Source organism: Thermobia domestica, chromosome 5 (assembly GCF_964235325.1).
Source record: "Thermobia domestica chromosome 5, izTheDome1.hap1.1, whole genome shotgun sequence".
Taxonomy (NCBI): domain Eukaryota; kingdom Metazoa; phylum Arthropoda; class Insecta; order Zygentoma; family Lepismatidae; genus Thermobia; species Thermobia domestica.
In genome coordinates this window covers 123947029-123963349 of record NC_137458.1, presented here as the reverse complement: position 1 = coordinate 123963349, position 16321 = coordinate 123947029, and the positions used below count along the sequence as shown (strand labels likewise).

The following is a 16321-nucleotide window of genomic DNA, read 5'->3' as shown; positions in this document are numbered from 1 at the left end:
ATTTATTTTCTCTTATCCCGATGGAATTTATTATAATAATAAAATTCCAATATATTTGTGTGAAAACCGTATCTTAATACTAGTTTAAATTTTATTTTTTTTCTTTTACCTCGTTTCTTCGACCAAATATAGCAGTGTATCCTTTGCAGAACATTTTACATATATGATGAAATGACTCTGCTAACTTTATCCAAAAATTACCATTCTTGCTATATTTAACAATAAACATACACAATAATTTTGGAAATTTAAACACCAAATCAAAACTCAAAAATCCCGCTGAGCAGGTTTATTTCAGATCTTCACTGTAAACGCACTACAAATTATTTCATGTGACATCACCAATAATCATTACATAAAAAATGCAGTAATACTCCTCACATACATAGCTGTTACATTCATAAAAGTATCAGATCCATTCATATACAAGCATAAAAAATTAACATTCATGTAACAAAATCATGTAACTGCAAAAAGGCCTGCATTAATACAGCAAAACCTGAAACGTACTCATCATTCTCTAAGTATGATGACTGGCACTCTAAATACTTCAGACCGTCAAAACGACGTCATATATTCTCATGACAGTTAACAAGGTTGCCATTGTCTTACAATCTAGTCTGCTTGTGAATGTACTGTTTCTTTGTGTATGTATATACTTATTATACATAGGCATGTGACTCCTACATCTAAATCTTTCCGCAACCTTCTTAAGTTTCAAAAGTTATGTCATCACTTAATTTCATTAATAACAAGCACATTTAATTAATGTGCAGTATTGGATCTAATATATCCACTTGTTATTCAAAGATAAGGGAAGCAGCAGCATAACTAACAGACGAATCGTTCATATTGTAGCACTGGCTCGATTGGGCATATTTCAGAAACTTTAGAGACATTTTGTGTCCATTTGTTGTCTTCTGAAGATTCTGGATAGCCTAAAAATATAAGAACATATTACAAGTATTACCTCTTGAGTAATAATAATTATATACTCAATGGAAGCAATTATCTGCCATTTACATTGTAACGTTTTCCCTTTGCTTGTTTATCCACCCTAGTAAGATCACGCTGCATGTCGTCCAGTCTTTTATTTTATTGACTTTTCCTGTAATAATATTTCTAGGAGCATTTACTGCAAAGCAGTCCTGATGTATATAATATCCTACATTAATATACACTTTACACAAATATAGTGAAGTGATGCTTAGTTAATATTTATATATAAGCTATATTTTATTAAGGAAAAGTACCTCAAACTTCCAACAAAATGATAAAGTTTTGTTTCCTGTCGTATAAGTGTTCAATATGACAACTGCTTACACCACAGACTTCAAGGTGGTATGAGAACTCCCAAACGCGTTGCAACATATCACAATCCACTGAATTACTGTGATGTATCCATTGTCTAAACTACCGGAACTACTGTTGATTGTTCTTCGGGGAAGGCGGTGTTTTGTTGAGTCGTCTTCGAAAAGCACGCAGCATCGTGACAACAGAAACAGTTTTAATGAATTCGACAATGCAGAACGCCTTTTGCTGGATCACCATTCCGAGTGTAACTAAGCAACTGAGTTGAGGGGGAATGACGCATCCAAAGCGCTCTGCTAGGAACTATTCAAAACTTAGAAACTACTACTTCAAACAGAAAGTGATTTATTCAGTAAAGATGATTGAGAACTATAAATAAGGCTTCAAAATCGGCTCATTTTTTGAATAGCCCTGTATATTTAATTCAGGAAGCTGCACCTTTTCTTTTCATATCATATTACAATATGCATACATTATGCTGAGTTTCGTGCGCAAAATGCCATACTCAAACCACTTTTACTACATACTCTGCACTGATTCCAATAACTTTGTGGCTTTCACATCAAACATCAACATCATCAGGTCAATAGCACACAACAGAAGCAATATCAAGGGATAAATATATGACAAAATTCACCATACTAAGGATGTAAAATAGCTCATTACTTTCTCTGTATGTGAGTAAATGCCAAATTTCGATATTTCGGCTAAAAATTGTCAGCCTTAATTACGGTAGGGTAAATTTCTAAGATTTCTGGAGAGTGAACTGTGTAATGAAGATTTTAAAAATGCTATTTCAAAGTTGAAACTCAGATTATTGTTATTCTAATGAAACTGCCGTTAGATATTTATTGTGTTACGCAATAATGTATCCATATAATTTAATACACCACCTGGTGCTTTATTAACTTTCATTATCTACACATATTACAGAAGTTATGAACCATGCGAACATTTAAAAATTAAATGCTTACCTTACCCTTCTCTCTTTACAATTTACACTAATTGAATTCTAAAAAGAGAAGAATGGTTTGGGTGAAAAGTAAGCTATTAATTTGTAATAATATGTACCCTATAGCATCTATTAGTTATTGTATCAACATTTCTTTATTTGAGTGATCATTAATAAAATTCTTTTCCAGTAGAAACGAATTTTTCTTTTGAAGTTTACTAATTTTATTATTTTCACAAGAAGCGTAGTTTTCCTTATTAAAGGCAAAAAAGTGAAAATGTAATTTTCAAAGACTGAGGGTGGGAGACGTTCTTCTCCCAAAATATATCGTTGATTTTAACTTGTCTGTGCAAGTTTATGGTTGATTCTTCTCAAGTGTTCAGACATGTGATATATTGCCAATTTTAAATTTGTCATGCCAACATAAGATTAATATATTTACAGAGTGCCTCGATAGAAAACATCGTAGTACAGGAGAAAGCTATCAGAACTGGTTAGTGATTTTGTACATTCTTTGAAGAGAAGGGCATAGAAAATCATGTCACTTTAATATTCTATCTGAAGGATACAGGTTCCATTTTCATTGGTTACTTACTCTGCCGTGACTTCTAAAGGCAAGAGTTACAATTTTTCTAGTAAGTCCCCCTTTTGTGTCCACAATGTGAGTGGAGGAAAAATCCACATACTGATTCCAAAAATATGCCAGTGCAGTATGGATGTACTTTTCTCTCATTGCGTTGTTTTCGTCTTCTTTCGTTAAATCACAATTCTACATTAAAAAAAAAAAAAAAAAAATAACAAGTGAGTTTTGTTTCAAGGTGTGAATCTACGGTAGACTTCCGAACTAGGTGAATTCAATACTCAAATTTGAAGTAGTACATCTATAGATACCGGTTGCAATACAGGAGTAAGATCAAAGATAGGTATTGTTCCTCGGACGCTGAATCCATATCAAAAAGCCATTACACACTATCTCTTACTGTTTTGGTTCTATGCGGATTAAAATTAAAACCGGAAGTGGTAATTGATGTCTATCACTTCTGGTTGTTATAAAATAAATAAAATCAGAGGTGAAACATATTATCGGTACTCAATCCATATCAAAAATCTGCTTGTCACTAATCATTTTCGTTCTGTCCATTATGTGGTCAGTGTTGTAATCGAAAAACCTAGATTCTCACAACTTTCGGTTTCAACAGACACATAGAAGTCGAGACAAAACTCTTTCTTGGGACGCTGAATCGATTGCAAAAAATCAATATTGAAACTGAAGTACTAGTAAAATTCCAACACTTCCAGTTTCGGAAGTGTGTTACAGGTGGTGGTGATATGTTCTCTTGAGACGTTGAACCGATTGCCGAATATGCTCACAACTATATATTACCGTTTCTGTTCTACAGCGAAAAACTTTGAAACCGAAAATGATTAATTTCAACTATTTCCAGTTTGAATAACAGGTTAACAGAGGAGATAGAACGTATTCTTGTGAAGCTGAATCGATTGCATAAAACCGTATTACTTGATACTGCTTAACATTTTTGCTCTGGTATCTGCTGGCTGACAGACGGACGGACATTGCCGTTGCATAAGACTTTCGATATTTATGCATAGCATAATTTGGAAGTCTAAAAAGGGAAGACCTCAAATCAATTTTTTTAAAAAAAAAATGTCCAAAAATTAAACTCTGACCAAAAAATGCAGATACATTATTGGATAACTATAATTTGCACAACAAAATAAGCACATTAGCCGGAACTGGACTTTATCGGACCCAACTTCCTCAGACAACTTTAATCTCGGCAATAATTTTAAAGTTACAATTTTAAAATCTCCTTGACATTTCTTTCTTCAAAACCTTTTATCTAAACCTTCTAATAAAGCTGACGATTTTGAGTCGAAACCTTCAAGAAAAGATTAGATGTCCAAGTAAAAAGATCCATGGGCATAGCATACTGAATATTTATTTTTAAAATCATAAAATAATATGACAAGTACATTACCTGCAATAATACTCCTATTGGATGTCTGCCACATATAGTGTTTCCGAACTTCTTAAGGTATTCTGTGAATGCCTGCGGATTCAACTTCTCTATGGTATCCATACCCTATCAAACAGTAAACAAACCTTGGCAGGATTAATAAGCAATCACTTAAATAAAGGAATTGACGGTTCTATCAATAGCTGACAAATGCTCAAGTTGGTTATATAACTAATTGGTAATAGCCAGGGACGTGCAATGACCCAACGAATTACCTACGCAGCAGTGTAGTCAAGTTTTTTTCCCCCCTTTTCACTGTTTATACATGATACAGGAACGTCATTTAGGGAGGGTACAGGAGGCAATTGTCCTCCCTCTGAGGTTGAGAATCACCTGCTTTTTAATAAATTGTATACAAATATACTAATAGAAAGCGTGAAACTCTTACGTCAATGGACATGTTGTTCCCCTTGCAAAATCTGAAATGACACTACCTGTAATAGGCTATTACTGACTAGAAAAATACATCTGTACCTATATTTCAACAAAATGGTAACGAAGACTTCTATTTCATTTTTCCCTGAGTCCAACATCAGAAACTTGTTTCTTCACATGTTTTTTGAAAACGGTTTCTAAGAGATTTCACAGTAGTTTGTGTTTCTGTGATTTTTCATCTGCAGTAAGGAATAATTAATGAAGAATTCTGTAGGACACAAAATAAAATATCAGTTGGCGAAAATATACTGTGAAAAGTTGCAGAAAGAAACCAAACCTCGAAGTTTTCTAAATTTGATAAATATGCTTGAATAATAAAAAAGAGTATCATGTTCCAAGTCTGATTGATGTTTCAAAATGGTAAGAAAAAACAGGCGAAGCTAATCTTTCTTTCGTAAACAATATTGACAATCCGTAACGCGTAATTCTACCTTATTGGACAAACATGTAGTAATTGCCGACCTAGAAATTCATCATGAAATTTTGCACTCTTTGAGGAAAAACGCTGCAATTCCACTAAAAGTAGCAAAAAAATCAGGAATACTGGAAGCACTTTGGTACAGTGCTTGACTTAGACCGATCGACTATACCACACTGACACCACTAATTCAAAGTAAGCAGGCGTGCACCCAGAAATTTTGCTTGCAAGAGGTCCAAAGTTTGGAGGGCTCTAATACTACAAGACCTTACGTCTATGTCGTAGTGAACCTGTATCATTCTGCACCCGAAAAGACGATAAGTAATTGTTAAGTGTCAACACCTATGTTTAATATATCTCTATCTATCTATCTACATATATATATATATATATATATATATATATATATATATATATATTATATATATATATATAGGGTGTCTCAAAAGTCCCATGACATAAGGTAACTTTGTTACTATTAGAGTTACAACAAAATGTAAGAGGGGAAACCATCTCCAAATACGATGTTTTCAATCTAAAGTGAAGGAAGTTTTCAAATCAGACAAGCTGTTTGGGCTGTGCACTCTTTATGCGCCCAATGTTAAATAAAAATGCAACGTTGCCATTTACCTGGACCTACAATATAAGTGAATTAAGTTACTGTCTTACGCTAACGTGTCAACGTGTTGGTTTTCCCTCTTACATTTTGTTGTAACTCTGATAATAACAATTACCCTATGTCAGGGGACTTTTGAGACACCCTATATATATATATATATATATATATATATATATATATATATATATATATATATATATATATATATATATATATATGTATGTATGTATGTATGTATACAATATGAGGTACATATACAAGACATATACAAGAGATAAAGGACGAAAACAATACAGCTAAGGCGTACACTACAAGGATAGCCCATTCATTTAACAGGATGCTTGTCCATGCTGTTCCCGAAGCGCTTCTCTCACTGGTTAAAAAGCTATGTTGAAGTGGCTTATCATGACAACGACTAGTCAGCACTGCATGCTGTGTTTGTAGAGAAAAACCTGGCTTGTTGCCTGTATGTATATCGGTAAGTAATTATTGCTTGTATTGTTGGCTATGGCTTGTTACAGCGGAGTAATGTACACTCGAGCCGATTGTGTGATGGACCACTGTCACGATTCACACGAATGACAATTTGTGGAACGACTGTTGACCTGCAAGTACGCTTGAAGTCAATTAACTGCACACTAAGCGTTTGTTGGTGCAGTTCTGGTATTGTAGACACACAATGTAATGTTCATACAACTATCCTGTTTTGTCCAACATTCAAACTAGAAGCAGCATATTTACAGACACCACGATCAGCATGCCATCATTAGATGGTCTGTGGTGCTGTTACTACCAGTGTATATGTAGTTTACTAGGAGTTAGTTGGATACTTCATAACGGGTTAAACAACGAGATAAACAAGGACGGAAAATATATTAAAATGGAGTTTGTACCCAGGTCTTTGTAATCCTAGTGAATCTGCGAGTATGCAATACAGGCATACTGAAAAGTAAAAGTGAAAAGGAACTGCGAAACCAATCAAAAGCGCGGCTATAGGAATGTGTGTATAAACATATCTAACAATCGAACTATACATCCATAAAAGATAAAAAGAAATGTATCTGCAAAATTACACTTTATTTTACATTTAAACACACCTATAAAGCATTCTTTAGTGACCGATTGTACAAATCGAAACGGCAAAGCTATTAAGAACTAACCACTGTTAATAACAAAAGTAGAGTAAAGAACCTTGCTGAGAAATTACAGATTTATTACATTTCTTGTTATATAAAACAAAACAGGTATTAGAAAGAAATTTGGAATTTGAGCTTTAATCTTACCGCTCTATCCAATGTCTGGATGGACTGATAGATCTCACCCCACGATCTGTCATAATATGTGTAGCGGAATCTGTGACCCCAGTGACAAAAATCCGATGAGATCACAAACAAATTTTGGGGATCAGCTAAGTATTTGGAAAATATTCTCCCGTATACAGCTTCTCTATCCGGTGATAAGGATCCTACCAGGACAGGAACTATAGTGAATGAATCCTTGTAGCTGAAAAAAAAGAAAGCATTCACATTCTCAAACTTTAGAATAAAATGCCGCCATTGTAAGTATAAGGAATTGAAAATTAAGGCTGTTTACTCCATCTATCTTATAAAAAAACTACTAATCCATGAATGTTGTAATCACTGACACTACATTTAAACTGCCTGATAATATAACGCAACTGCTTGTACATTTTAATTTACTTCACATCCATACGTGAGAATACTTCTATACTTATTATGCATAATAATTTATTTCCTTACACTTGCCTAATAAAATGAAAATCTCAGACTATAAATCTACAACAGTTATTCTTTTTCACATCTTCATTTATGATTATTATGAGTATTATCGATACAGTTGTTCTAGTGAAATCTACATATTCTTCGAACGTTATGATATGGATAGTCGCCAGCAAAACTGCGTACAAAGAGAAGACAGAAATTATGCACTTTTATTTGCCAATAGTACTACACATATCAATACTGTTCTTACAGTGACTTAGGGAGTAAATATTTAATTACATAATGTGTGTAAAGTGTACACTTTTCTACATGAAGCATTTCTGAGTATTCATTATGCTCTTTTCGCAATTACTAGTAAATGTTATAAAGAAAAAAAAAAAAAAAACTAGCAGGTTCGAGGATCACTTACTCTTCCATAACTTTCGCCACATACGGGAGATGCATTTCTATACTATGTTCGTCTTCATCCACAGCCATATTCATCCACTCAAATTGACCAGTACTCTGGAGTTCAGCGTAAACTGTGAAACAACAATTTTAACATTAACTACAACTTCGGTTGTTAATACTTGCAATATAGTATATCCTATATTAGAGTACGCACAGAACACGTTTTAAATTTATAAACTCATCAATTCGTGTTCTTCATTTATGTAGCTAATAAACTTATGCTAACTGGTGAATATATATGGTATATACATATTTTTAGAACAGACCCACTTCGGAATTTACTTGATTTCTACTTCGAACAATCCAAACCCAACGTATGAATACCAACTGATAATTTACATTTATTTTCAGAACTTATATAAATGTGGAGGTTTGTTTTATCAACTTATCCTACTTCTTCTAATTCACATACACGAAAAATACTTTGATGTATAAGCTTTCTATGAAGGTAAAGATATAAATATGCTCCTTTATTTGATTCAGTTTTATTTGTTCTAGGAATTAATTCGTGCGGTTGGTACGCACACATTGAAGCTGTAGTACAAACACAAAATACATAAATACCTTAAGAAAAATATTGTCCATCGCTAGCCACCACTTTCGCCCATCTGTCAGGCAATGTACGGATTCCGTGGCGAAAGAAGTCCTCATCCTTGGAAGCGATCCAGTCAGAGACCCATGTTTCGATATCTTCTGAAGAAGTAAACCGCTGTCCAATCAAATCGTTGTTCATGCAATCGAACAAGTAGTAGTCCGAAGGAGCAACGTCTGGTGAATACGGCGGGTGGGGTAAAACTTCCCATCCGACATTTTCTAAATAGGTTTTGACCGGTTTTGCGACATGTGGGCGAGCGTTATCATGTTGAACAATAAGTTTATCATGTCTGTTCTCCCATTCTGGTCGTGTTCTGGCCAGAGCTTGCTTCAAACGCATTAATTGTCGTCGATAACGTTCTCCATTCATAGTTTCACCCGGTTGCAGCAGCTCATAGTACACCACACCTTTCATATCCCACCATATGCACAGCATAACCTTTGCACAGTGAATATCTCGTTTTGGTTGTGATGGACCTGGTTCACCTGGTTTCACCCAGGCCTTTTTTCGTTTAGGGTTCTCGTAATGGATCCACTTCTCATCACCCGTAATAATTCGATGCAGAAATCCCTTTCTGTTATGTCGTTGAAGCAGCAATTCGCAAATGGTTTTTCGTCTTTCAACGTCTCTGTCTTTCAATTCATGTGGAACCCAATGTGACATCTTTTGAATCATTCCCATGGCTTTCAAGCGTTTGGAGACTGTTGTTTGATCAACGCCTAATGCTGCTGCAAGTTGTTCCTGCGTTTGACACGAATCCTGCTCGAGCTATGCTGTCAATTCTTCGTCTTGAAATTTTTTTGGCTGTCCAGCTCGCTCTTGGTCTGCCAAGCCGAAATCACCACTTCTAAACCGTGCAAACCACTTCAGCTAGAGCATGGTCACCATACACTTCCACCAAAATACGATGACTTTCAGTCGCACTTTTCTGCATGTTAAAGTAATGCAGCAGGACACCCCGCAAAAACACTTTATCAGGCACAAATTGCGCCATGTTCACTTAATTACAAACTGGTGTTGTTGACGCTTTAATCCACTGCCTTATACTACGAACGATACGCGATGACAGGGGTTTGCAACACATGTGTGGATACACGGAACTGTGGGACGCTCCGTTCGTTGCGCCATCTCTTGTCCACCCGCACGAATTAATTCCTAGACCAAATACCTATGAATAAGAGCAGAGAAAAGCTGGTTAAAAAGAAAATAAGAGAAAGGAAAAAAAGTTCCCTATATATATATATATACGAGGGGCATTCAATAAGTAAAGAGACAAATTGCTATAGCTCAATAAAGATTTATTTCAATCTTTCAAAACTAAGGCTACTTTTCAATATAATCACCCTTTACAGTTATGCATTTGACCCATCTTTCTTGCAGCTTCCTAATTCCCTTGGCGAAGAAATCTTTCGATTTACCCCGAAGCCACCTTTGCACCGCTGCCTTAACTTCCTCATTGTTAGCAAATCTTTTTCCACGTAGGGCGTCTTTGAGTGGTCCAAACAGGTAAAAATCAGATGGGGCGAGGTCTGGGCTGTAGGCAGGATGAGGTAAGACCTCCCAACCCAATTCTTGAAACTTATCTCGGGTCAGCTGGGCTGTATGAGGGCGGGCGTTATCGTGCTGAAGAATGACTCCTTTTGACAAGAGTCCACGGCGTTTGCTCCTGCTAGCTGGTTTAACTTTGTGTTCTAGCATCTCAGAATAGTATAGGCTATTGATAGTTCGCCGATCTTCAAGGAAATCGCAATAGATTGGACCCTGTGAGTCCCAAAAGATGGTCAGCAGCACTTTCCCAGCGGAAGGTTGAACCTTGAATTTTTTGCGAACTGGAGAGCTAGTGTGTTTCCACTCTATACTATGCCTTTTGGTCTCAGGGTCGTAGTGATGGATCCAGGCCTCGTCGCAAGTCACTATTCTTTCAAAAAAAGCGTCTCCTTCAATCAAACTTCGTTGCGTTAAGGCTTGACAAATGGAAAGCCTTGATTCTTTATGAGCGTCAGTAAGCTGTCTGGGAACCCATCTGGCACACGTTTTTCTTTATTTTAAAATGTTCCTAATGACATTGTGAACAGTTCCAACACTTACTTGAACTTCCTCGGCTATCATTTCAACAGTAATTCTTCTGTTATTACGAATAAGTCCGTCAATCCTCGATTCCAACGAAGAACCAGAAACTTCCACTGGACGTCCACATCGGGGTTCATCACCTACACTTGTTCGGCCACTTTTAAACCGATCAACCCACTTGTACACATTCGCACGGGGTTCATACAACTGTTACCGTACTGTCTCAACATTCGAGAAAAAATTTCACTTTGTTTTACACCTTCTGCGACTAAAAACCTAATGACTGAGCGCTGTTGTTCTAAGGTGCAATCTTCTAGAGGACTTGCCATGATGAATTGATATTTTTGAAGTTACGTTGACATAAAATTACGAAACAGCAGATCAGAGCATATTCCAAGGTTGCCAGCTAACACCCCTGAAACAAAAAAAAAAAAAAAAAAAAAAAATATTATTGTTAAAAATATAGACTTTGTCTCTTTACTTATTGAATGATCCTCGTATATATGTATGTATGTATGTATGTATGTGCACGTATGTACGGTGTAACAAAAAGGTACGGCAAAATTTCAGGGGTGGATTCCTTATGGGTAGACAAGCAAAAAAGTTCATATGACCATATGTCGGGAAATGCATCATTACAGAGTTAGGGCCATTGAGCCGCCAGATGATGTAAAATAGTCACATTCTGGTTGCTCCTTAATGTTAATCAATTTAAACCTCAATAACAGCCCCTAACTAAGCTAGGAAGATAATTTTGGTATTTATGTATTCCTGAAGGACGATGCTTTTAGCCGATATGTATTTTATGTATGTGGGGAGTACCACGGCGAATGGGGAAGGGTAATTCCCCATTGGGGGTACACTCAAAATGCATATCGCCGGAAAACATCCTTCAGGAACACATTGCTATCAAAATTATCTTCCTAGCTTAATTAGGGGTTGAGTTATTGAGGTTTAAATTGAATCATATTAAGGAGTGACCAGAATGTGACTATTTCACATCGTAAGGCGGCTCGATGGCCGTAACTCTGTAACGATGCATTTTCCGACATATGGTCACATGAACTTTTTTGCTTGTCTACTCATAAAAAATCCACCCCTGAAATTTTGCCGTACCTTTTTGTTACATCTTGTTAAAAGTTTCCCTGTGTGTTTCTTTAACCTATTACACCGTGATTTATCGGCTGAAGAAAGAAATTGTGTTCATTGCTGGCTAAAGAAATAACTGAACTATATACATTGTTCATGAATAGAATTTTGTTCTCGACAATCACATTACAATTAATAAATAAAAATGCTATATAATCACACCCTTAACTTGGATGTTTTAATCAAGTCTTGCAGTAAAGATACGCCTTCAGAAGTGAAGAAAATACACCTTCAATTGATTCAATATCATCTACGTATAAAAATATACGACTTTTTAACAGAAATATAAAATTAATTATTTTATATACATTATATTCACGAGGAACGTACACAGGGGGTTGGGACCTGGAGGTAGAGGGTGGGCACGAAATCCTCACTATTCTGTAAATTAAGTCTAATTTTAGGGATGGTTTTAGAAATTTTAATATAACTTATCCTAATATTGAATTGTGACCTTCCCGCAAATAAATTCCTGCAAACGTGCTTGATATTCGTTATAAAAAATAAAGTCTTAAAACATCAGAATATTCTAAAATATGTTCGAATATTGTTAAATATATTACTATCAATTATTAATATAACTCAGTGATAATCCAACGTATATTCGAACGTAAGTGAATGTTAACGTTCTCGCTTCATAACTGTAAGTTCTCAGGTTCGAACTCCGAGCATGACATCCAAAACTCTCCTTGGTTTTCATTTTGGAATAATTTATCCTTCCAAATTCTTTCTCGTCATTCATTGTTATTAATGTAGTAATCGCAACTGGAATAATAGATTCCTTCAATTAAGATTTTGTCAGTTTTCAAGAATTAATTCACTAAGTGTAGTATAATGAATTATAGCTGTTAAAAAGCAAATTACTTTTTTACGGTAATTACAGTACTTAGCATCTTGTATTAATGAAGAAACTTCTCCGTTATATATTGATTTATTTTTACTTATTGGATTGAGGTTATATAGGACGAAGCTTACAGTTCAAAAATGATATCTGAATCACTATAATACGCTCGATGCTATCCCACCGGGAATTGAACCCAGGGCCTCATGCACTAAAGGCATAGCTAACTACCAAGGACGGTGTATCATATACTCATATTATACATGAAATTGAAAAATACGTTCGCAGAGTCTCACTGAAGTCCCCTACAATGAGATAATGTTCCATCAGGGGGTTACTTTGGGAAACACATTTTTGCATGCTGAGCTTGGTGTGGAATACCGTATAATCCGAAAGCGAAATTCCATGGCCCCATCAGAAAGATAAGTCTGCTGCTCTCGAATGGTAATTTCTGAAACCATTGAAAAGCGCCTAGTCGAAAGCAGGGCAGTCTGAAGTGAGCTGTACATAGTTATGGGAGAAACTATTGTTGACAAATGTTCATCGCGCATGCAGAGTAGAGCGCTATTACGAAAACTGGTACCTAAAACGAATATTGAATACCTTGATTATGACATATGTTGATAACCTGGGTATGTACCTGAAACAGTATTGTGGTGGTGAACTTTATCAAAACTGAAACACTAGCGAGGTAACTTTGTGACACTTGTCATATAGTCCATGACGGCATGAGGAGCTGACTATAACAGGAGAAACCTTCTTGGAACATGTTTCTCAGAAAAGAACGCAAAGTGATTTAACGTCAACGAAATATCCAGAAAAAAACTTAAATAGTCCCGTTGGATGAAACATCTACTCTGAGGACATACGAGAAGCAAATAGCGGAACCTCCAGCTGCATTAAAAACATGGATACAATCCACATCTATTGCACGGCAAGCTTCTTAGAGAAAGTGGGTGAAAAGGGTAAACTGAGAAGAAAACCAGTGACAGTAAGAGTTCGTTATGATCCTCAGCAGTTCCTTACATAAAGTCTGATAATAACTCCCTCGCACCCCTCGAGTACATGAATATCTGTTCAACGAAAACGTTTCTCCTACAATTTCCGGAAATTCTAGGAATGAAATGTCAAATTTGTGCCAGGGCCAGTTCATGCTCGAAAAGTATGAAGATGGACTATATCCCAGATGATTCACATAAAAGATTATGATCTTTTTTTTTTTTTCTTTTTTTTTTTTTTTTTTTTAACATATATTAGCACCATGCAAAAATACAATAATTATTGGAAATGATCAGAAAATGAAGACGATTTGAACTACATACCAAGTGAGATTTTTTAAAAATAATAAATTCCCACACACGAAGAAACACGTTCTTTTGCAAACAAATACGCTCGAAGGATTATTGAAAATATAATTACGAATAAACATAATCTTTAGAAGATAAAGAAAATTGATATATTTCAAATTTTCAATGCGTAATTCCTTGAAAATATGACCTGCACCGAAGTTACCCCAATTAATAGTGTAACATTATAACAAAATCTAGGAAAGATATTTCAGTACATAATACTCTGGTAGTAAAATTATGCTCATATTTATACAGTGGAAGGTTGATCCTATCGTGATCAGCCAGTCTTGCATTAACATTACTTTCAGTTTTCTTGTAATTTTCAAATTATACTAAATATTGCACCAAAGTAACCTCGATTTACGGAGTCATTAATTTTCTTTCTCTAGAGTTGATTTGCCGTCACTACAATTATTACCAATAAAATATTCATCTGAAGAGTTCAACCAAAATGTACACTAAGTTGTCTTATTACGATGTAAAGAATGTAAAAGTTTGTGCTGAAATTGACACGCAATATCTATGACTAGACAGTGAATATTATAATAATCTGCAGTGACTTACCTTGCATATCGATAGTAAGATCATAGAGAGGTGTACGGTATTTGGAAGCAGTAGAAAGAGCACATCCACTCAGTCGAACATGGTGTGAAGGGCCCAAGATAAAAACACGCCTCCTATACAAGTAAATGGAATTAAGAATGAATGTTAATTTCAAAACATTTCATAAGATTTTTTTCTCTGTCTCTCTTCTGATATTTTCATTAATGGCTTTTAATACTTCATTTACTGAGGTTTTTTGCCATTCTAACTGCATCTTACGAATCGACAAACTAAAAACTCCCTACATACAAAGCCTGTCAAAAAAAAGTACCAGCCCATAGGAACAATAAACAAACAGTTACCAACTTGTGTGATAATTTCTAATCACCTTGAAAGCAGGCCTCTGCAGTTTTTACACACTGAATCCCAATCCGGAACGCCTTCTTGGGACAGCTGTCAAATCTAGAAGTTGCGTTACGTGATGTCTTCTCGGTTTCGAAGCGAATACACTTGAATTCCCTTTTCATTTTCGGGAAAGGATAGAAGTCGCAAGAAGCCATGTCTGAAAAGTAGTAGGCCTGGCGAACAACAGAAATGTTCTTTGACAGAAAATTTTGAAGCACTTTCACGCAATAAACTGGCACGTTATCGTGATACACCTGACAGTTATGTGATGTCCACTGATCTGGCTCTTTTCGCCGAATTTTATTACACACGCGACGGAGAACACCAACCTAGTGATTCTTCATAATTATTTGTCCTTTTGGTATGTACTCGTGACGAACAAAGAAAACAATCAACATTACTTTGATCCGCTCTTTTGGGACTATTCGTACTCTTGTGGGTCTTTGCGCGGGTAAATGTTTTCACTGGAAGAACTGTGCTATATTTGTGGATCGTTTCTACATATCCAGGTTTTATTACCAGCAATCACAGTATTGAGAGACTCAAGGTCATTCTTGACAGCCTCCAGCATTGTACAATTTCCACATGAAGTTGTTCCTATTTCTCCAAAAGCAGCCTCGAGACACACTTTGCAGCCACCCTATATATGTGTCAACCTTCTTATAGCTGAATGTACGGAAGCTTTGCTAATATCAACGAAATTCATTAGTTCGCGAACGGTCAAACAATTATTTTCTATTATGAAAGCAGGATTCATTCAACGACCTCTGCATTACGGCTTATGGACGGTTTTCCAAAACACTCGTTACTCTCCGCTGACGATCGGCCTTTTACAAATCGGTTGCATCATCCTTTTATTTGCATAATCTCCAATGCATCACCTCCAAATGTTGGCTCTATTTTCCTAATTATTTCAGTATGCTTGTCGCCAAGCTGCTGGAAAAACTTGCACTCTGGTTGTTCCACTTGTTCTGTCATCTTACTCTGCAAAGAACAGCACACAATACAATAACAAACACGATCATAAAGCACAACTTCGGCTGGCTAGTAGAAATTGAAGCACACAACCATCACGGCATTTACCGGGTATGCGCATGAAACATGAGTCAACCTTTGTGCGCACTTTTGACATCTCATGATTGATACTGTTCCATAAAAAAATGAAATGAAATCTTTGAGTTTTACGTCCCACGGTTATGCCGGTTAGGCTAAAGGAGACGGTGATTATGAGAAATGAATGAAATGGTGGAATGGAGAAAGTGGGAGGAAACGGGAGAACCCCGAGAAAACCCACGCACACGGTGTTTGTCCACCACAAAGTTCACTTGGCGGGGGCTGGGATCGAACCCGGGACCCCAAGCACCAGAGGTGAACGCTCTACCACTGAGCCACCGCGGCCCCAT

The 16321-nt window shown here is 36.1% G+C and overlaps 1 protein-coding gene across 2 annotated transcripts in view; it reads right to left on the bottom strand.

Moving 5' to 3' along the window:
* Window positions 1–260: 260 nt before the first annotated feature.
* The window catches only part of LOC145686099 (protein MEMO1), a 41447-nt gene continuing 25386 nt past the window's right edge, over window positions 261–16321 (bottom strand). For both annotated transcript variants that reach the window (XM_081759043.1, XM_081759042.1), the window contains 5 exons: window positions 14535–14647; window positions 7926–8037; window positions 7058–7277; window positions 4264–4368; window positions 261–938 (listed from right to left, as the gene is read on the bottom strand). In XM_081759043.1, the coding sequence (XP_081615169.1) occupies window positions 801–938; window positions 4264–4368; window positions 7058–7277; window positions 7926–8037; window positions 14535–14647 (688 nt within the window). In that variant the 3' untranslated portion in view covers window positions 261–800. The remainder of the gene's footprint in view (window positions 939–4263; window positions 4369–7057; window positions 7278–7925; window positions 8038–14534; window positions 14648–16321) is intronic.